This window comes from Dreissena polymorpha, chromosome 5 (genome assembly GCF_020536995.1).
Source record: "Dreissena polymorpha isolate Duluth1 chromosome 5, UMN_Dpol_1.0, whole genome shotgun sequence".
NCBI classification, from domain to species: domain Eukaryota; kingdom Metazoa; phylum Mollusca; class Bivalvia; order Myida; family Dreissenidae; genus Dreissena; species Dreissena polymorpha.
Genome location: NC_068359.1, coordinates 10,227,595 through 10,249,045, shown reverse-complemented (window position 1 = coordinate 10,249,045; position 21,451 = coordinate 10,227,595). Strand labels below are relative to the sequence as shown.

General features: G+C 37.4%; 2 protein-coding genes across 2 annotated transcripts in view; both read left to right on the top strand.

The window, feature by feature from the left end:
- The window catches only part of LOC127880981 (cyclin-dependent kinase 17-like), a 133,602-nt gene that overhangs the window by 45,148 nt on the left and 67,003 nt on the right, over positions 1–21,451 (top strand). The window contains 2 exon segments of the mRNA XM_052428536.1: positions 9,604–9,820; positions 12,402–12,538. Coding sequence (XP_052284496.1) covers positions 9,682–9,820; positions 12,402–12,538 — 276 coding nt within the window. The 5' untranslated portion in view covers positions 9,604–9,681.
- Positions 1,266–3,685, top strand: LOC127880984 (uncharacterized protein KIAA1958-like). Its single transcript, XM_052428541.1, has 2 exons — positions 1,266–2,525; positions 2,903–3,685. Exons 1-2 carry the CDS (start codon positions 1,657–1,659, stop codon positions 3,237–3,239), a joined length of 1,206 nt encoding a protein of 401 aa, XP_052284501.1. The 5' UTR covers positions 1,266–1,656; the 3' UTR covers positions 3,240–3,685.

The following is a 21,451-nucleotide window of genomic DNA, read 5'->3' as shown; positions in this document are numbered from 1 at the left end:
CCTTCAAAGTCCCGCCCTCCCCTTTCAAAGTCCAGCCCTGCCCTTTCAAGGTCTCACCCTGCCCTTTTATTTCTATTTTGTTGAGACATATCAGAATTTATTAATTTTGTATTACATTGATATTTATTTATTACTCATTGTAGACATTTTATTTATTTAATAATAAAGGAAATAATATATTCTAACTAACAATTATTACTAATTACTAATATAAAAATGGGTATCGAACAGGGAGCATTTTGGAAATAGTAAAATGGTTTCCAGATGACATTGATCATAACTCGTAGATGACCCCTATTGATTTTCCGGTCACTAGGTCAAGGTCACGATGACCCGAAATAGTAAAATGGTTTCCGGATGATAACTCAAGAACGCTTAGGCCTAGGATCATGAAACTTCATAGGTACATTGACCTCGACTCGTAGATGACCCCTATTGATTTTCAGGTCACTAGGTCAAAGGTCAAGGTCACGCTGACCCGAAATAGTAAAATGATTTCCAGATGATAACTCAAGAATGCTTATGCCTAGGATCATGAAACTTCATAGGTACATTAATCATGACTTGAAGATGACCCCTATTGATTTTCAGGTCACTAGGTCAAAGGTCAAGGTCACGGTGACCCGAAATAGTAAAATGGTTTCTGGATGATAACTCAAGAATGCTTATGCCTAGGATCATGAAACTTCATAGGTACAATGATCATGACTAGCAGATGACCCCTATTGATTTTCAGGTCACTAGGTCAAAGGTCAAGGTGACGGTGACCTGAAATAGTAAAATGGTTTCTGGATGATAACTCAAGAACGCTTATGCCTAGGTCGATGAAACTTCATAGGTATATTGATCATGACTCGCAGATGACCCCTATTGATTATCAGGTCACTAGGTCAAAGGTCAAGGTCACTGTGCCAAAAAACGTATTCACACAATGGCTGTCAAGGTCACGGTGACTCAACTTGAAATGGTTTCCGGATGATAACTCAAGAATGCTTACGTTAAGGATCATGAAACTTCATAGGTACATTGATCATGACTCGCAGATGAAATAATGATGAACGTTGACCAGGATGTTTGTCTGGACAATATCTAGGTCAAGTTTGACATTTGGTAAATATTGAATGAACTGACTCCTCTCAGGTGAGCGAACTAGGACCATCTTGGCCCTCTTGTTTTGATTTACTGAACTAACATTTTAAAGATATCTTTGTCGTGCTTCCCACTAAATTTCTTTAATGAATGTATTGTGCACATTGCATGAGTAATTGCAATTTAGGGGTGTTTTGAAATGCATTGCAAGGTCACAATAGATGGTTGTTTCCAGTAAAGAACAGTGAAATATTGGATACATCTTTTTAAAGTGCAAATACTTGCTTCTTTATAAAAAGGTTTATTTTATGCTTTCCGGTGGTTTATAGAGAAATATCAGTGAAATAAAAGTGGTATTTCACTGTTTCAAACAGTGAAACATAACAGTGAAAAATATCGTTATTTTTCACTGTTTCAGTTAGATACTGGAACTACTTCCCCAATAACCCCATGGTGAGCCTCAATTGCAATTTTCATTCAAGGGAGACTAGTCTACTTGAACCTGAAACACACATTTACCTCCCTTAAACATAATTATTTCGTCTGCTGCTTAACTCTTTAACAACAATGGATGAATTGGAAAACAATGAAATAAATCTTCTTTTCTCAAATATCTTTGACTTTGATGACTTTTTTAATGAAATGAATGAACAAGATGATGACAGCGCTTCAAAATCACAAGAAATAACATCAGCAGCACCAACAGCAGGAGCAGCAACATCAGCCCCACATCCACTGGTAACAGCATCAACACAGGAAGAAAAAGAACAAAACCCAACATCAACACCAACAAGGAATTTCAGATCTGTAAGTGTGGATAGCTTTCTGCTTGAAAACGAAAATTTAAATACAAAAAAGAAAACCGACAATGACATCAGACTTTTCAAAACTTTCCTAAAAAGTCACAAAAATGAGGCAAGAAATATTGAAAATATACCTCCTCATGAATTGAACCCTCTGGTCTGCGAGTTTTTGTTGGGTGTGACTAAAAAAGATGGATCAGAGTATGAACCCACATCTTTGAGGGCATTTTTAAGCTCAATCGACAGGCATTTAAGGCACATGAACTACAAGCACTCTTTGATAAATGACCCTGAATTTGCCAAAGTGAGGGAAGTATTAAAAAGTAAACAAAAAGCTCTGAAAAAAGAAGGTTATGGAAATAAACCGCATCAAGCCCAGGCATTAACAAATGAACATATTGAAGCTATGTACGCAGCTAAAACTCTGGGAGAATCAAGCCCAAGAGCTCTATTACACTCACTGTGGCTTATATGTACAACCCATTTTGGGATGAGAACCGGCAAGGAAATTCACACCCTATGCTGGGGTGATGTCAGCCTTGGAATCGATTTTGAAACTGGTGAAGAATTCATCACCTTCGACACTGAGCGTCAGACAAAAACCCGTACTGGTGAAAATCCTAGGGATATAAGGTGATTTTCCTACTTTAATATATTTGTACACAAATCTGAATTGATAATTTTTTATTTATATAAAAACTGGTACTGTTTATAAAATATTTAAATGGAATTTTTCTTTAGTAAAAATAATACAAACATGGAGGATATGTGTTGGTTAAGGTAGAATATTGATTTTATTTCACGAGTGATCATAGAAATTATTATTTTTACGAGTGGCGAAGCCACAATTGAAAATATATATTTTCTATTATCACAAGTGAATTTATAGACCTTTTTTTACAATATAATTCTTATTTGTATTATTAATATACAGTAGACTTCACTTTTGTTGGAATAGTATTTAATTTAAACAAAACATTTAATGCAACACACATTTTAACTATTCATAGGAAAGTCAAGCCACGGGCATATGCAGTTCCCGAACAACCTGACAGAGATCCGGTGCATCTCTACAAGCTATATGCCGACAAACGCCCTGTTGACATGATGACAGAAGACAGCCCCTTCTTCTTAACTCCTGGCAACAAGACACAGCAATGCTGGTTCAGGAAGTCTGCCATGGGAATAAACAAGCTATACAGCATAATGACCGAGATGAAAACAGATGCTGGTATTCAAGAGCCAAGAATCACCCCATACAGGTCAAAACCCCATATTATATACACTACTTTCATAACAAGACTAAAATATATAATAAAAATCACTTACCTCCCATTTATTAAGTAGGTGTTGTTTGTCCAATTTACATGCTACAACACTCAAAATTTTAATTCATAAAATCTCCTGTACTCGACTAGTACTATTCCTCTACTTTCCGGTTCCATTACATCCAGTACTTGACAGACCACCATGTATTTATTGAAGTGTTTCAAGAGCACACAAAACAATTACAACTTATATCTTATGTAATATGTCATGTGTACCGTTGAATATCGATTTTATTTTTACCATAGAAATAAACTTTTTTCAGTGCAAGAAAGCACTTGATTCAGAAGCTGAATGACGAGAATGTTCCTGCTCATCAAATAATACAGATTTCAGGGCACAGAAATATTAACAGCTTAAATAATTACAGCAGTTTGAACAAGGAACAGTCAAAAAATATTTCAAAAATACTTTCTCATTCAAACCAGTCAGTTGAAAAGCACAACCGCACAGCCACTGCCACTGCGTCAGCCACACCTGCATCAAGTGATTTTCCGATGGCCCGAGGATTTTTTGTCAACTCACATTTCCAGGGCAATGTAACATTTAATTTTCACAACTCTGAATCTTACATGGGCCTTTCCCAGACACAGAACGTAGTCAATCACCAGAGGCAATCTCCATCCCGTACATCGGCGGTAACCGCAGATTCCCCTGTACAGCGACACTACAAGCGAATCCGTCTTATTGCAGAGAGTGACAGTGATTGATATCGAAACCATTTAGCACAAAAACACTGTTGAAATATGTTTGCGTTCCTAGTTTAATCCAGTTATGTGTTATTAATCCAGCAAGTCGTAAAAGTGTTGTTCAACATGGCGAGCACTTTCGTAACTTTGAGATCAGTTGAATACACAAATTACTACGCCAGTATATGCAACACTATTAATTTCATAATAATTTAAATTAAACTATTGTTTGTAATAATATTGAATGTATAAAGTATGAAAAAGATATATGTTGAATAAAACATTGATTTTAATAGTAATACACTTTTTACAGATGTGAACTATTTTCTTGTGTAGTAAGTTCTTTGTGCGTTCTAAAAATTGAGGCACCCCACGGGGAAACTTAATGAGGCAAATTCGGAAAATTAACAAAACTACAAAAATAAGCATAAAATAAAAAGAAAATTTGTTGGTTTCGGTAGCATATCGAATTTAATTCACTCGTGATCATAGAAAAAAATATTTTCACTCGTGGCTACGCCACTCGTGAAAATATAAATTTCTATGATCACTCGTGAATTAAATTCGATATGCTACCGAAACCAACAAATATCCTCTATGTATTATATACCAGCAAATTCATATTGCATAAATTGAGCAAAATGTTGCAAAGCAAAAATGTCTATTTAATAGAAAAGCGTCGCCTTAAGGGTTTATACAAGTCCCATTAGTATGCAGCTGAGCACGCAAATGTTTTGATGTGGCCGACTTTAAAGCTAAGTGTCATTTTGTCATGAGTAGTGATACAACCCTGCTTGTGTTTTGAATTATTAACATTTGATTAACGTAATGTGTTCCTGAATCATGACTGTGTATGTCATATTTAACTTAATTAATCGTATTTGTGTTGTTAATAATTCAATCAAGGAAACAATTATTTGGAATTCGTGTTAGTGTTGTTTGTAAAATTGTAATGCCTTACGACGTCCTCACTCATATCTGAGCTTTTGAAATATAAACTAAATAAGAAATATAATTTAATCACATATAAGAAAGATAATAATTTGATAACTTAAGGTTTTAAGTTTGGCTTATAAGTGCTCTTTAAATGATTTTTCATGGTGATGTGATGTTTAATGATAACCGTACAACGTACGTGATGTGATGTTTAATGATAACCATACAACGTACGTGATGTGATGTTTAATGATAACCGTACGTGATGTGATGTTTAATGATAACCGTACAACGTACGTGATGTGATGTTTAATGATAACCGTACAACGTACGTGATGTGATGTTTAATGATAACCGTACAACGTACGTGATGTGATGTTTAATGATAACCGTACAACGTACGTGATGTGATGTTTAATGATAACCGTACAACGTACGTGATGTGATGTTAAATTATAACCGTACAACGTACGTGATGTGATGTTTAATGATAACCGTACAACGTACGTGATGTGATGTTTAATGATAACCGTATAACGTACGTGTCATGATTATGAAAAGAAATGAGCCTTTCTCTTGGCAAACAGCGTTTAATTCATCTAGTCTAGGCGGAAAGTTTCACCTCTGATTTGCCTGAGCGAACTGCACAGGCTAATCTGGTACAACACTTTATGCACATGCATAAGGCCTAGTTTTCCCAGAACTAGTCTTTTGAGAATCACAGTTAAGCTTTGTTTATCATAGGCAACTGTATACATTTTGACCTATTGATGCATGAATTATTCTTCATGATGAAAAGAAATACACCAATTTGTGTAACATGTTGAATGTTGTATTAAAGAAATACATGTAATTACTGAGTGATGGTCTGTATAACATTGTTAACTTTACGATAAATATCTGTTGAATCCAATTATCAATGGTTTAGTGTTTTGACGGATTGATCTGTGAGAGTGATGTCTGATGATTGTAGCCTGTGGACCTGCTACTGATTTACTTCTTTGATGGGCACACATTTTGTGCAAACAACATAAAACCAGAACAGCCTGTGAGTAACTTGCAGTCTGTTCAGGTTTTATGCTGTTTGCTGCTCATCAATATCTAGGGTTTGGAGATAAAGCCTTAAAAACTTCAATCTAGTTAGAAAGGTCTTCAATTAAATATAACTCTCTCAGGGACTACAAATGCCTGAAAATACGTATCTAAGTGGTAAAGGGTTAAATGTGTGTTTCAATGTTCATGAGGTCCTTCAGTGCTTGATGACAAGACTCAAGAATACAGCTGCAATGTCCAGCTATTGGATTTTTGCTGGAGGATATTTAATTTTGTTTTGTCTATTTCGGGGAACCGGTCCTGTACTTGGGCGGGAAAACCCCACCTTCCCTCTATGGAAACCACTTACCTGGAAGCTCACATGCACCGAGAGCAGGGATTAAACCTGGGTCGCCCATGTGAGAAGCGTGTGTACCAATCACTATGCTAACATGACAGCCATTTTTAGCTCATCTATTTTTTTTTTTTAATTACAAGCTATTGTCATCACCTTGGCGTCTGCTTCGGCGTCCGGTTAAGTTTTGCGTTAACAGTGTTGTTTTTTAAATGAAATATTCGGCGATATTCGGCCCCATTCCCCCATCTTTAGAGTATATATTTTTGCCCCCAAATATTTTTAAAATTCCGCTCTCGGAAGTGTTATTCAATTTTAATCAATACCTCATTTAAATACGTCTTTTGTTACGAATTTACTACAATTTTCCTGAACTGCATCCGGGTGTTTACTTTATTTTAGCCTTTACCGCAAATTGTACGTAGTTCACTATCACGACTTTCGCTTTACGACATCTACCGCAAACCATACGTATTCCAACAAAATTGTTGCACAACAACAAAAGCTATCGTAAAAAAATTGACAAATCTGTTTTAACTTAAAAATAAATTGATATTTTTTTCAAACAAGTACAACTTAAAAGTCAGTCTTCTTCAAATGCCGGCAGTGAAACGCCAGAAACGTCCGGTCAAGAGAGTGTTGAAAGACTGTTTTGTTTGCTCAACCTGCTTTGCACGCCACAGAGAAACAGGCTAGGGGAAGCTACACTGAAGTCCCTGATCAGACTTTGTCTGCACACGGAGAGACTTGGTGAAGAGGAGGTCACCAGAATAATTGATAAATTCGCTGAAAAGCCCAGAAATGTTGAACTTTGAACATGAACATAACATGTTAATGAATAAAAGAGTTTGAATTATGTTTTTCTCCCTCTGTATGGTGAATTATAGTGTTAAAACTTGATTTTGTACTGTTACTAGCTAAGCATAAAAATGTCCCCCTTTTCCTCATTTACGCGCGAATTTTCCCCCTCTCAGGGGACCCGACCCCCTTCCCCCAAAACTGAAAAAAAACACTGGTTTAGGACCAGTTTTCTCATAAAGTATCAAGGCTATTGCATACAAACTTGGTACACTTACTTACTATCATGAGGGGACTGGGCAGGCAAAGTTAGATAACTCTGACGTGCATTTTGACAGAATTATGTGCCCTTTTTATACTTAGAAAATTGAAATTTTTTGTAAAGTTTTGTGTTTAGGTCCATTTTTAGCTCATCTATTTTTTGAAAAAAAATTATGAGCTATTGTCATCACCTTGGCGTCAGTGTCGGCGTCCGGTTAAGTTTTGCGTTTAGGTCCACTTTTCTCATAAAGTATCAATGCTATTGCATTCGAACTTGGTTCACTTACTTACTATCATGAGGGGACTAGGCAGGCAAAGTTAGATAACTCTGGCGTGCATTTTGACAGAATTATGTGCCCTTTTTATACTTAGAAAATTGAAAATTTTGGTTAAGTTTTGTGTTTAGGTCCATTTTATTCCTTAAGTATCAAAGCTATTGCTTTCATACTTGCAACACTTACTAACTATCATAAGGGGACTGTGCAGGCAAAGTTATGTAACTCTGACTGGCATTTTGACGGAATTATGGGCCCTTTATACTTTGAATTGAAAATTTTGTTAAGTTTTGTGTTTGGTCCACTTTACCCCTAAAGTATCATAGATATTGCTTTCATACTTGGAACACTCGCAAACTATCATAAGGGGACAGTAAAGGACAAGTTGCATGACTCTGGTTGTCATTTTTATGGAATTATGGCCCTTTTTTGACTTATCAAAAATAAAATATAATGTTGAATCTATGGTTAAATTTTGTGTTTAGATCCACTTTACTTATAAAGTATCAAGGCTATTGCTTTCAAACTTCAAATACTTTCATGCTATCATAAGGGTACTGTACCTTGCAAGTTGAATTTTACCTTATCCCTTTGAATGACCTTGACTCTCAAGGTCAAATTATTAAATTTTGCTAAAATTACCATAACTTCTTTATTTATGATTAGATTTGATTTATGCTTTGACAAAACAACTCTTACCTGACATACCACAATCGACTGCACACAAACCATATCCCACGCCCCGATGCCCCCCCAATTCCCCCTCAATATTTTTTTTTAAAGATCATCTAATAAATGACCACCACGCCCTCACACTATACTCCCCCTACCCCCCCCTCCCAAATTTTTTTTTTTTTTTTTAAACATGGTTAAACAAGAGATGTGTTCGTCAGAAACACAATGCCCCCTATTGCGCCGCTTTTTTGTGTGGACCTTTTACCTTGAAGGATGACGTTGACCTTGAACTTCCACCACTCAACATGTGCAGCTTTATGAGAACGCCGCTTTAAAAAAAAATTTTTTTTACCTTTGACCTTGACCTTCCACCACTCAAAATGTTCAGCTCCATTAGATACACACGCATGACAAATATCAAGTTTCTATTTTCAATAGTGCAAAAGTTATGGCCAACGTTAATTTTTTTTTTCGGACGGACGGACAGACTGACATACACACATTCTGACATACTGACTGACGGACATTTCAACTGCTATATGCCATCCTACCGGGGGCATAAAAACACAAATATTTATTTTTATGCCCCCATTAGGGTGGCATATTGCAGTTGAACTGTCCATCAGTATGTCAGTCTGTCCGTCCGTCTGTCCGTCCGTCTGAAAAAAAAACTTTAACATTGGCCATAACTTTTGCAATATTAAAGATAGCAACTTGATATTTGGCATGCATGTGTATCTCATGAAGCTGCACATTTTGAGTGGTTGAAGTTCAAGGTCAAGGTTATCCTTCAAGGTCAAAGGTAATTTTTTTTAATTCAAAGCGGCGTTCTCATGAAGCTGCACATTTTGAGTGGTGGAAGTTCAAGGTCAAGGTCATCCTTCAAGGTCAAAGGTAAAAAAAAATAAAAAAAATTCAAAGCAGCGTTCTCATGAAGCTGCACATTTTGAGTGATGGAAATTCAAGGTCAAGGTCATCCTTCAAGGTCAAAGTTAAAAATAAAAATAAAAAATGAAAGCGGTGCAATAGGGGGCACAATGTTTCTGGCGAACACATCTCTTGTTATTATTTTATTTTTTAAATACCGTCCAACCATCCCACCAAAGAATCCCCCCCCCCCCCAAAAAAAAAATAATATATATTTTTTTTCTTTTTTTTAACATTTTTGGAACATAATGTAATAAATTACCACACCCCCTTACTATACACCCCACCCTCCTTTGTGATTGGAATTGAGATAGGTCCCTTCACCTTTAAAAAAGAAAAAATAGATGAGCGGTCTGCATCCGCAAGGCGATGCTCTTGTTATTTTTATGCAATATTCTTTGATATTTACCAATTGTACATAGTCTATCCATTTTCAGGTGGCCAGTGCCGGTTACTCCGCCCTCAATCAACCCGTGCCACGTCGGTGGCAGAGCGGCATACAGCACCTCACGAAAATGATGAATCTGAAAAAACTGAAGAGGCGACTGTCCTTGACCTTCAAAGGAAGCCGAGGAATTGAAACCAGTCTGTCTGATCTGGCGGAACAGATGACAATAGAGGACACAAATGGAATCACCAAGGAGGCAAATCCAGGTAGAGCAAAGCCTTCTTACTTACAATGTAGTATAGTCATACTGGCATTTTTTAGATTTTCTACAATATAAAAAAGTGAAACCCCAGTTGCTGGAGCATTATTGCATTCTTATTATATACAATTCTGTGGTCCTTTATTTAAAGCAATAGTGAGTGACCAATTGCCAAAACAGTACCAAACAGCACAATACGAAACAATATACATGTACACACATATAAGAATAAAGCTGGGGTCACCGCCTTGGAACTGTCCATGCAAATCACTGGGGGTTTAACCTGGTTTTAGAGCGCTCAACCTCACAATTGGCCCAGCAATATTCATGATACATGTACATATAAATAAAATTTAACCTCATAGCATTGCAACTCAAATTAAACAATAATAAAAGGCAATTTAAACACATTCAATTTAATTACCATTTAATTACTCAATGGTAGGAAGGAGACCAGAGCAACAAAGTAACAACTTTTCTGCAAAGTTCAAAAAATGGTTTAATACATTTGGCTATGGCGGGCCTTTGCGTGGGTAGGTGTCAGGGTCAAACAGGAGGGTTCAGGTCCAAAAACTTAAGTTTTCATCGACCAATCTTGATGGAACTTTGGATATAGCAAGCTTGCATGGAGACTTAGCTGGGGATTGTATTAGGGACGTGTTGGGTCAGGGTCACTGCTTCTTAAAATTATAGACAAATGGTTTTGCACAATAACTTGAGACTGGATGGAGTTATTTCACAGAATTTTTTTGTTCTGTAGATAGCTCACACATTTTATAAAAAGTTTACGTGACCTTGGCTCAATTTTGTTTTCGTCTTTTCTGCATGTTATTAAATATCGTTTGGACATACTAAGCTGAATTCAGGGGTATAATTATATTGTTATTGATATAACTGGCAGATATAAATAAACATAGGATAGCAACACAGGGCCATGGTGACTATCTTGTTTGTATGCAGATTGTTGGTCAGTTTTTTCACAAAGTAGACTACAGGTTCACATATGTAATTCATCATACCACAAATCACATACCACAAATTGTTCATGCTAAAATGCTATTAAGGAGTTTTGGTTAAAAAATAACTTACCACAGAATAAGTAAACCTTTGATTTTTGATATTATTATGCCCCCCTTCGAGGAGTAAAATGGTTTCTGGATGATAACTCAAGAACGCTTAGGCCTAGGATAATGAAACTTCATAGGTACATTGATCATGACTCGCAGATGACCCCTATTGATTTTCAGGTCACTAGGTCAAAGGTCAAGGTCGCGGTGACCCGAAATAGTAAAATGGTTTCCGGATGATAACTCAAGAACGCTTATGCCTAGGATCATGAAACTTCATAGGTACATTGATCATGACTCGCAGATGACCCCTATTGATTTTCAGGTCATTAGGTCAAAGGTCAAGGTCACGGTGACCCGAAATAGTAAAATGGTTTCCGGATGATAACTCAAGAACACTTATGCCTGGGATCATGCAACTTCATAGGTACATTGATCATGACTCGCAGATGATCCCTATTGATTTTCAGGTCACTAGGTCAAAGATCAAGGTCACGGTGACCCGAAATAGTAAAATGGTTTCCGGATGATAACTCAAGAACACTTATGCCTGGGATCATGCAACTTCATAGGTACATTGATCATGACTCGCAGATGACCACATATTGATTTTCAGGTCAAAGGTCAAGGTCATGGTGACTCAACTTAGAAAAATGGTTTCCGGATGATAACTCAAGAACGCTTACGCCTAGGATCATGAAACTTCATAGGTACATTGATATGAACCCTATTGACTTTCAGGTCACTAGGTCAAAGGTCAACGTCACAGTGACTTGACACAGTAAAATGGTTTCCGGATGATAACTCAAGAAAGCTTATGCCTAGGATCATGAAACTTCATAGGTACATTGATCATGACTCGCAGATGACCCCTATTGATTTTCAGGTCACTAGGTCAAAGGTCAAGGTCACAGTGCCAAAAAACGTTTTCACACAATGGCTGCCACTACAATTGACATCCCATATGGGGGGCATGCATGTTTACAAACAGCCCTTGTTACAAATAATATTAAATTCAGATTGTAGGCGATGACAAATACAATATAATCATTAATTTGCTTTATTTTGTTTCTAAAAAATAATTCTGCAAGCAATTCAATTATTTTTTAAATTTTTGTTGCAGTACAAATAAATGAATATATATTAATTAAGTTGTATACAAATTCATGCATACATTGTTTAAATAATAAATGGTGTGTTGTTAAAAAAGATACCCCTGTTTTAAGCTGCCCTGAGCCGTCAGTGCTCAAGATCAGCTATTGTGATCACCCTACTTCCAGTGTGTGGTGTGTGTTATCAACATGAAGCTCATTACCACCATTGAGGTTACAGGTTTCATCTGATCTTAATGAAACTTGGTCAGAAAGTTTATCTGGATAATATCATATATCATATATGGTAAAGATTGAGTTATGTCACAAAAAACTGCCGGATCAGGCAAGGCCGCAAAGGCATTCCACAAACCCTCTTTTCTATTTTCAGAGTTATACTCCTTTGTTACTGGTTTGTTACCTGTTTCAGGTGTGATAACAGAGTCTCAGTCGCACTCCCGGATACAGATCCAGCTCGGTGCTGATGAGGATGACCTCCCAAACCGGGATGAGAAGTTGGACTACGTGTCCCCTGTCCGCATGAGGAACAGACGCAGATTCAGTGAGGTGTGTACAGTGTTTGTTAACCCTTTGCATGCTTGGAAATTTGTCGTCTGCTAAAATGTCGTCTGCTGAATTTCTAAATTTGCATTTTCTTCGATTTTTTTCCAAGAATGCTATAAGAATAGCACACAGTTTGGATCCTGATGAGACGCCACATGTGCAAAGGCCTTCAAAATTTGGTTCCAGCACTGAAAGAGTTAATGAAATATCAGGTCAAATATAGGGCGGTACATCTAGCTCATAAACCTCCCAACCCTTTACCACTCAGGTACACATTTTGACACGTTTGAAGTCCCTAAGGACCCTTAGAATACCATATTAAATTATGGACCTTTATTACTAATGCAAGTTTTAAAGGCTTTATTTCCAACCCTAAGATAATGATGAGAGAAGCAAATAGTAAAAAACTTAACAGACGGCGAGTCACTGGTAAGCTGTTCTGGTTTTATGTTGGTTGCAAAATTACAGTTTCACTTGCCTACAAGAGAAATAATAAGTTCTGAGGCATTTCAAATTAACAAAATAATATATTGGAGTAACTCTGTTAGTTGTTCAGTCTGTGCAATTAAATGTTGTGTTGTTAAGTTAACTACATTACATTTCTCAAGCTATTAAATATGTGGTCACCATGAAGTATAGATATGAAGGACACTTCATTCCAAGTGACCCACCCATTCTGGAGTTACTTGCCCTTGCGTTGGGAGAAAATAAGTCATGTTTGTCACAAAGCTCTAGTTTATGATTTGAGCATTACCATTTCTGGTTATGAAGCAGTTGTTAATGTAAGAATTTTAACATGTTAAGCGAATTTCTCTTATGAGAATTTAAATACTGTCCTTTGCTTCTTTTATTTTCATCAGTTAAAGGGCCCTTACTTGACCCAGTCGCTGTGTTTAGCCAACATAGGACCATTATTATGTAACAGTGAGATTATACTCTCACTTACATTGCCTGTGGAGTCTTATTTCAAGAAAAATCTAAGGCTAATAAAATCTGTTCGCCACCTGTTAAACAAATTAAATTGTTTTCACAATTTTTTTATTTTAACTGCATGGCTTTGAGGTTATAAAAGAAGGAATATGTTCATTCCATTTTTAAAATCATTTTTCGTCCAACAAAATTTCCACTTCTAAAAATTAAGGTCCATTCATCTGAGCTTATGCAAACCGTCAAACTGTTGAAATTGATAATAATTTCTATGCAAGATACAGTACTTTTAAACCAAACCTCCTATAAATCAACTCAATGTCAGCGCCTTGCACATCTTTTTAGTGCATTTTTACTTCCTGCTTGCTTTCATTGATTTATTACGCAAATTAGACATCAGAGTTTCGTAAGGAGCAGCAACTCTTGCTTATTATCTTTACATTTTTAACAAAGTTGTTTCCCTTGTATTTCGCTCAGGTAAACCAACAGGTATTAAGTTTGGTTGCTATGTATTGGCAAAGCAATACATAGCAACAATTTTATGATTTGTCAAGAAGTTGAAAAAGCATGAGTTAATTTTATATGAGCAAGTTCAGTTATACATGGGATATAAGGTAGTAACTTGATTGGCCTTTTAATTGGTTGGTCAGTTGATCAGTTGGTAGGGACATCAGTCAGCATAAACTGTTGTAGGTTTGTTAAGCAAAATACTTTTCTATTTCTATCGATAAAAATGTGTATCTTATGTCATCACTAAGTTGTGTAGATGAGTCGGACACTTTTCATCTCTAATGGTCCTCACATTGCTTATTGCATTGTCTTGGAACAGAGCTGACATTGGGGTAAAAAGGGGTGTGGGGCTTACTAAAGGGTGTATGGCTGTCAAGGGGTGTGGGGCTGTCAAAGGGGTGTGGGGCTGAGGAAGGGGTGCAGGGCTGACATTGGGTTGTGGGGCTGTCAAGGGGTGGGGGGCTTACAAAGGGATGCGGGGCTGACAAAGGGGTGTGGGGCTGTCAAAGGGGTGGGGGCTTACAAAGGGGTGCGGGGCTGACAAAAGGGTGTGGGGCTGTCAAAGGGGTGCGGGCTGACAAAGGGGTGCGGGGCTGACAAAGGGATGTGGGGCTGTCAAAGGGGTGTGGGCTGACAAAGGGATGTGGGGCTGTCAAAGGGGTGCGGGCTGACAAAGGGGTGTGGGGCTGTCAAAGGGGTGCGGGGCTGACAAAGGAATGCGGGGCTTACTAAAGGGTGTGGGGCTGACAAAGGGGTGCTGGGCTGACAAAGGGGTGTGGGGCTGACAAAGGGGTGCTGGGCTGACAAAGGGGTGTGGGGCCGACAAAGGGGTCTGGGGCTGACCAAGGGGTGCTGTGCTGACAAAGGGGTGCAGGGCTGACAGAGGGGTGCTGGGCTGACGAAGGGGTGTGGGGCAGACAAAGGGGTGTGGGGCAGACAAAGGGGTGTGGGGCTGACAAAGTGGTGCGGGTTGACAAAGGGATGTGGGACTGACATAGGGGTGTGGGGCTGATCAAGGGATGCAGGGCAGACAAAGGGGTGCAGGGCTGACAAAGGGGTGTGGGGCTGACAAAGGGGTGCTGGGCTGACAACTGGGTGCTGGGCTGACAAAGGGGTGTGGGGCAGACAAAGGGGTGTGGGGCTGACAAAGGGGTGCGGGTTGACAAAGGGGTGTGGGACTGACATAGGGGTGTGGGGCTGATCAAGGGATGCAGGGCAGACAAAGGGGTGCAGGGCTGACAAAGGGGTGTGGGGCTGACAAAGGGGTGCTGGGCTGACAACTGGGTGCTGGGCTGACAAAGGGGTGCGGGGCTGACGAAGGGGTGCGGGTATTTGTCGTGTTTGTGACAACTCAAGTTTCACTATACTGGATAAATAGTACATGCGGGGATTCTGTATTGATATTATTGCATAAACTCTATCTATAATGCTCTTTGGCGTGGTGCAGAAACTTGACAAAAGGAGGGCCTGAACGGGAGAAATCGTGTATTAACAATGCGATTCACGTGCCGTTCAACCCCTGTTATGTGTTTTTCATATCCATAATCTGGTCCAGGCACAGTTACTTCCCTTCTCCAGCCTTCGACGACTTTCCAAGCATAAATGGGGAACTGAATAAGCACTATTTTCCTCATGCATGCAGGGATAATGACTATTTCTATCCACTTTTCATGTTATACCATCTGCACTCTCTTGACAACAGCTTTATTTTATTGGCAACGTCAATGAAGTTAAGGTTATTTACTCAACACTTTCAAAAGACTATGCTGTAAATGTAAGTGTTTAATTCAGTGCTCCAGCTAGGATTTGAAAAGGGCAGGGGGGCTTTTTTGTCAAAAGGGCACTTTCAACGCGCAGTATTTTGTGAAAAGGGCACTTTCGACGCGCAGTTTTTTGTGAAAAGGGCACTTTCGACGCGCAGTTTTTTGTGAAAAGGGCACGTTCGAGCGCGTGGGTGTTTCTGGAATGCTTTCTAGTGCATGTTAATTTACATGTTATAAATAATTGTATTATTCCCATTATTATTAAACCATTCAAATGTAATGTCTACAGTGCCCCAGATAATTATTTCGGAAATAGGGTTTTCACCCACTGATTTTGAAAAATAGGGTGATTTCATTCTTGGAATAGGATGAAATGAGTTATAATATGCATACAGTAAAACCATTGCTGCTTTACTTCTGTTGAAGCTGCACACAATTGTATTGATTCAATAAAACTGTAAACTAATATAATTAACTTGCATAATCTGATGTTTCATAACATCTTTAATCCTTGAAACTGTCAATGATATAAACTTTAAACTTAAAAAAAATCGATAACACGAATGATTCGGCACTTATTTGCTCTTGGTTCGAAAAAGTTAGCGATCGACTGATATTTTGGCGCAACAATTGCGGACGTCTTTCTCTTAGACATTTTTATTACGCATCGTATTAGAAACTGAAAGTACAGACACTTAACAAATACATGCACAATGAACGACGGATTAAGTCAGATTGAAAACGCATGTATGTCGTCGTAAATAGTTTGGTCAGCCGCTTTATTTAACTATGAAATCTAGTTCGCAGAGCGTTTGAATAGCTTTGACTGTTTTATTGCTCCGTCATCCAGGCGCTTGCTGAATAAAAGCGTCGCCCCGTAACGAAAATAATCACAAAACATACCGAAAATGAGCAAAGTATTTTCGATCAAAGCTATTGTATCGTACGCATCAAATAAGACGAATGTGCGTAAAAGGCAAATCGGGTGCGTTTTCAATACGCATGATATTGTATTTCTTTGCGTTTTCAAACATTTTAATAGGGTGAAAGACGCAGATACGCAGCTTATCTGGGGCACTGTGTCTACAATGAGGATTAAACTAATTACAATGTAATAAGAGATTTATGAATTATCATATGTAAAAAAAAAAAAAAAAAAAAAAAATTTTTTTTTTTTTGAGGGGGGGGGGGGGAGGGGGGGCAGGGCGGAGGTTCGGGGGGGGGCAGGGCGGAGGTTCGGGAGGGCAGGGCGCGGCGCCCTTCGATTTAGGCCTAGCTGGAGCACTGCTGTTTATGTACCTTCAAAGTTCCTGCTGTAAATTCCAAAATAATTCCTCATTTCTTACTTTGCGCGGCTGCATTTCAACTTTGCATTAATCAACTGTTTAAACACATTTTAAATCAAAAACTGCCTATCCAAAGGTAAAGCCTCGGCATTTCGGATGATGACCGAGTGAGGCATATGTTAAACACAACCTTGAACTGTATTGAAATAATCAAATTATTTTTTCGATGTCGAATGAACAAAACATATTGTTTTCAATGTTATTTAAAATTGTTTTGGTATGTGTGATTTGTTTATGCAATAATAGCGAAAATACACATTTTCTCGGACATGATCATCTGCGGGCGCTTTCAAAATCCGTTCCTGCCCTTGTGCTGCGCACTCGGGCAGGAATGGATTTTTTGAGCGCCTGCAGATGATCATGCCCTTGAAAACCTGTATTTTCCCTACATTATTGATAAAAAATACTCATAGATTGTAATTTGAGTCAATGATTTCCTATACAATCAAGGTTTGTTTCTGGATTTTATAATGGAGATGTAAAACTTCTTATGGCTTTTTAAGTGGCCACTTAAATAAAAACAGTGTCAATTGTTGATATTTCTCGGACTGTCAATCGTAAAGCGTTAAAATAATCTAAAAGTTGATTGTTTTAAATTAATAATCATAAAGTATAATTTAAATGATAAATCTTGTTTCATTATTATTTTTTTTTAGCTCATCTATTTTTTGAAAAAAAAATATGAGCTATTGTCATCACGTCGGCGTCTGCGTCGGCGTCGGCGTTGGCGTCAGGTTAAGTTTTGCGTTTAGGTCCACTTTTCTCAGAAAGTATCAATGCTATTGCATTCAAACTTGGTACACTTACTAACTATCATGAGAGGACTGGGCAGGCAAAGTTAGATAACTCTGGCGTGCATTTTGACAGAATTATGTGCCCTTTTTATACTTAGAAAATTGAAAATTTTTGTTAAGTTTTGCTTTTAGGTCCACTTTTCTGAGAAAGTATCAATGCTATTGCATTCAAACTTGGTACACTTACTTTCTATCATGAGGGGACTGGGCAGGCAAAGTTAGATAACTCTGGCGTGCATTTTGACAGAATTATGTGCCCTTTTTATACTTAGAAAATTGAAAATTTTGGTTAAGTTTTATGTTTAGGTCCATTTTATTCCTTAAGTATCAAAGCTATTGCTTTCATACTTGCAACACTTACTGACTATCATAAGGGGACTGTGCAGGCAAAGTAATGTAACTCTGACTGGCATTTTGACAGAATTATGTGCCCTTTTTATACTTAGAAAATTGAAAATTTGTTTAAGTTTTGTGTTTAGGTCCACTTTATTCCTACAGTATCAAAGCTATTGTTTTCATACTTGCAACACTTATTAACTATCATAAGGGGACTGTGAAGGCAAAGTTATGTAACTCTGACTGGCATTTGGACGGAATTATGGGCCCTTTATACTTAGAAAATTGAAAATTTGGTTAAGTTTTGTGTTTAGGTCCACTTTATTCTAAAGTATCAAAGATATTGCTTTCATACTTGGAACACTCGCAAACTATCATAAGGGTACAGTAAAAAGACAATTTGCATAACTCTGGTTGTCATTTTTACGGAATTATGGCCCTTTTTTTACTTAGTAACTTTGAATATATGGTTAAATTTTGTGTTTCGATCCACTTTACTTCTGAAGTATCAAGGCTATTGCTTTCAAACCTCAAATACTTTCATGCTATCATGAGGTTACTGTACCTGGCAAGTTGAATTTTACCTTGACCTTTGAATGACCTTGACTCTCAAGGTCAAATTATTAAATTTTGCTAAAATTGCCATAACTTCTTTATTTATGATTAGATTTGATTGATACTTTGACAAAACTACTCTTACCTGACATACCACAATAGACTCCACCCAAACCATCCCCTTTCCCCCTCCCCCTCCCCCCCCCCCCTCCCCCCCCCCCGAATTCCCCCCCCTCCCCCCCCTAATTTTTTTTTTATCATCTCACAAATGACCACCACACCCTCACACTATACCCCCCCCCCACCCCACCCCCCCCAATTTTTTTTTTAAACGGTTAAAAAAAACAATATTTTTTATTATTATTTTATGTTTGAAATACCGTCCAACCATCGCACCCAAGAATCCCCCCACCCCCCCCCCCCCCCTCCCCCCACCCGAATCCCCCCCCCCCTAATTTTTTTTTTTTTTTTTTAAGATCATTTCACAAATGACCACCACACCCTCACACTATACCCCCCCCCCCACCCCCACCCCCCGAATTTTATTTAAAAAAAATCGCATTTTTGGAAAATAATGTAATATGTCCACACCCCCACACTATACACCCCTCTTCACTCCACCCCTCCCTCCTTTGTGATTGAAAATGAGAGTCCCTTCACCTTTAAAAAGAAAATAGATGAGCGGTCTGCACCCGCAAGGCGGTGCTCTTGTTTAAATAATACAATTATTGGTAATTTCAGATTAAAAATTTCACATAGCATTTACCAGAAATATTATTCAACTTTCCAAATAACTGGTTAAAAAAAGGCATAGGTAGATATTGGCAGCAGATTAGATGAAATTTATCCTGTGTAAGAAAGACAACTCCTTTAACTCTATCACCAACCTGCTATGGATAACTTCCCTTTGCTAGAGTAGCAATTTATTTGTATCTATTTGTCATCAAGAATTAGATATCACCAAAGCTGCATGCACAAATATTATGTCATATTTGTTTTTTGTGGTAAAGCACATTTTCTGTAAAAAAAAATAATAGTGAAATAAGAGACAACTTTGTTCAGTTTTTATCAGATAGAAAACAAAGATGAAAACATTTCCTGCGCTGAAAACTGTGCGACCCTTTCCAAAAGTACAAACAAACCCAACGCTAAGAATTTTATTTTAATGAGAAATATTGAATACAATTTATCAATATTAATACATTTAACTAAATGGTTGAGAAAAAGACTTAAAAATGGTATACCTTCCCCAACATTTTTAGCTTGACTATTATATATGAAATATATATAGCGGAGCTATCCTACTCACGTCGGCGTTAGCGTAAGCGTTAGAGTTAGCGTTAGCGTGCAAATGTTTAAGTTTTCGTACTTCCCCAATTATTTTCATTGTCCCTTGACATATTGCTTTCATATTTTGCATACTTGTTTACCAACATGACCCCAACCTATAAACAAGAGCAGACAACTCTATCAAGCATTTTGTCATAATTATGGCCCCTTTTCCACTTAGAATATGCAGCAAATGTTAATGTTTTTGTACTACCCCATTTATTTTCATTGTCCCTTGACATATTGCTTTCATGTTTTGCATACTTGTTTACCAACATCACCCCAACCTATAAACAAGAGCAGACAACTCTATCAAACATTTTGTCATAATTATTGCCCCTTTTATACTTAGAATATGCATATTATTGATAAATCTATGTTCGAGTTTGCGTACTACCCCAAATATTTCCTATATCCTTTGACATATTGCTTTTACATGTTGCATACTTACTTGTTTAGATACAACGTAAATGGATATTACAACTTCAGACTCTCAATGTCTATACTCAAAAGCTCTTTCCAAACGTCTGAAAATTTATGAAAAAACAAATGATGATGATGTGGATGATGATGATTTAAATTGAAGCCACTAGGATATATGAATGCAGGACTTTTGGGCTGACTGTATAGCTGTTTTTTTTTCTATATTCACAATGGCAAAAAGTTTCTTATTCCCATATTCAGTCCCAAAATTCCGAATTAATGGGTTGACTTAAAGAATATTGTACAAATGTATTGCAGAATATTCATGAATATTGCTTGACTTATTCTATAAATGTTCACAGGGGTTGCCTTCAATAATTTTATTTCAAGGTATGCGTAGCAGATCTGCTTTGAAATCCCATGATACAAATTTTTTTTACAATATTTAATGATTCTATATATTTCATAAAAAATTATATATTATGAAATGAAATTCTGGTAAATAAAAACAGTATCCTAAAAACATAAGCGGAAAGGAGCTTTATTAAGGATTCTGATTTTTGAGGAATATACAATAATGCTTTCAATCATTAAATACCACACACAACACACATAATTATCATTCCAAATACCTCAAAAGTTTCCCAAAAATCAGAAACAGAATCAATCAACTGTGGCCAGTATTTCTGGTTTTCCCATTTATACTTGTACTTTTGGCATACCAAAGAGAAACCCATATGTTTTATGTTTTATATTTGCAATACATTTGCTATTGTGCAGTTATTTTGCTTAGAAAATATGATTGCAGGTGGTATTGGTATAATCAGCTTGCATTTTGGCAATTTTTAAGCTATAAATGTTGGCAAATGCTTGATGTATTAGTGGTTGCGCCCTTTTGTTTCTGAATACAATGAAATTCAAGTCCCGATAAGT

Coding starts and splice junctions, on each gene's coding strand:
- LOC127880984 (XM_052428541.1), top strand. CDS start 1,657: ATGGATGAATTGGAAAACAATGAAATAAATCTTCTTTTCTCAAATATC. Junction 2,526..2,902: donor GAAAATCCTAGGGATATAAG/GTGATTTTCCTA, acceptor AACTATTCATAG/GAAAGTCAAGCCACGGGCAT.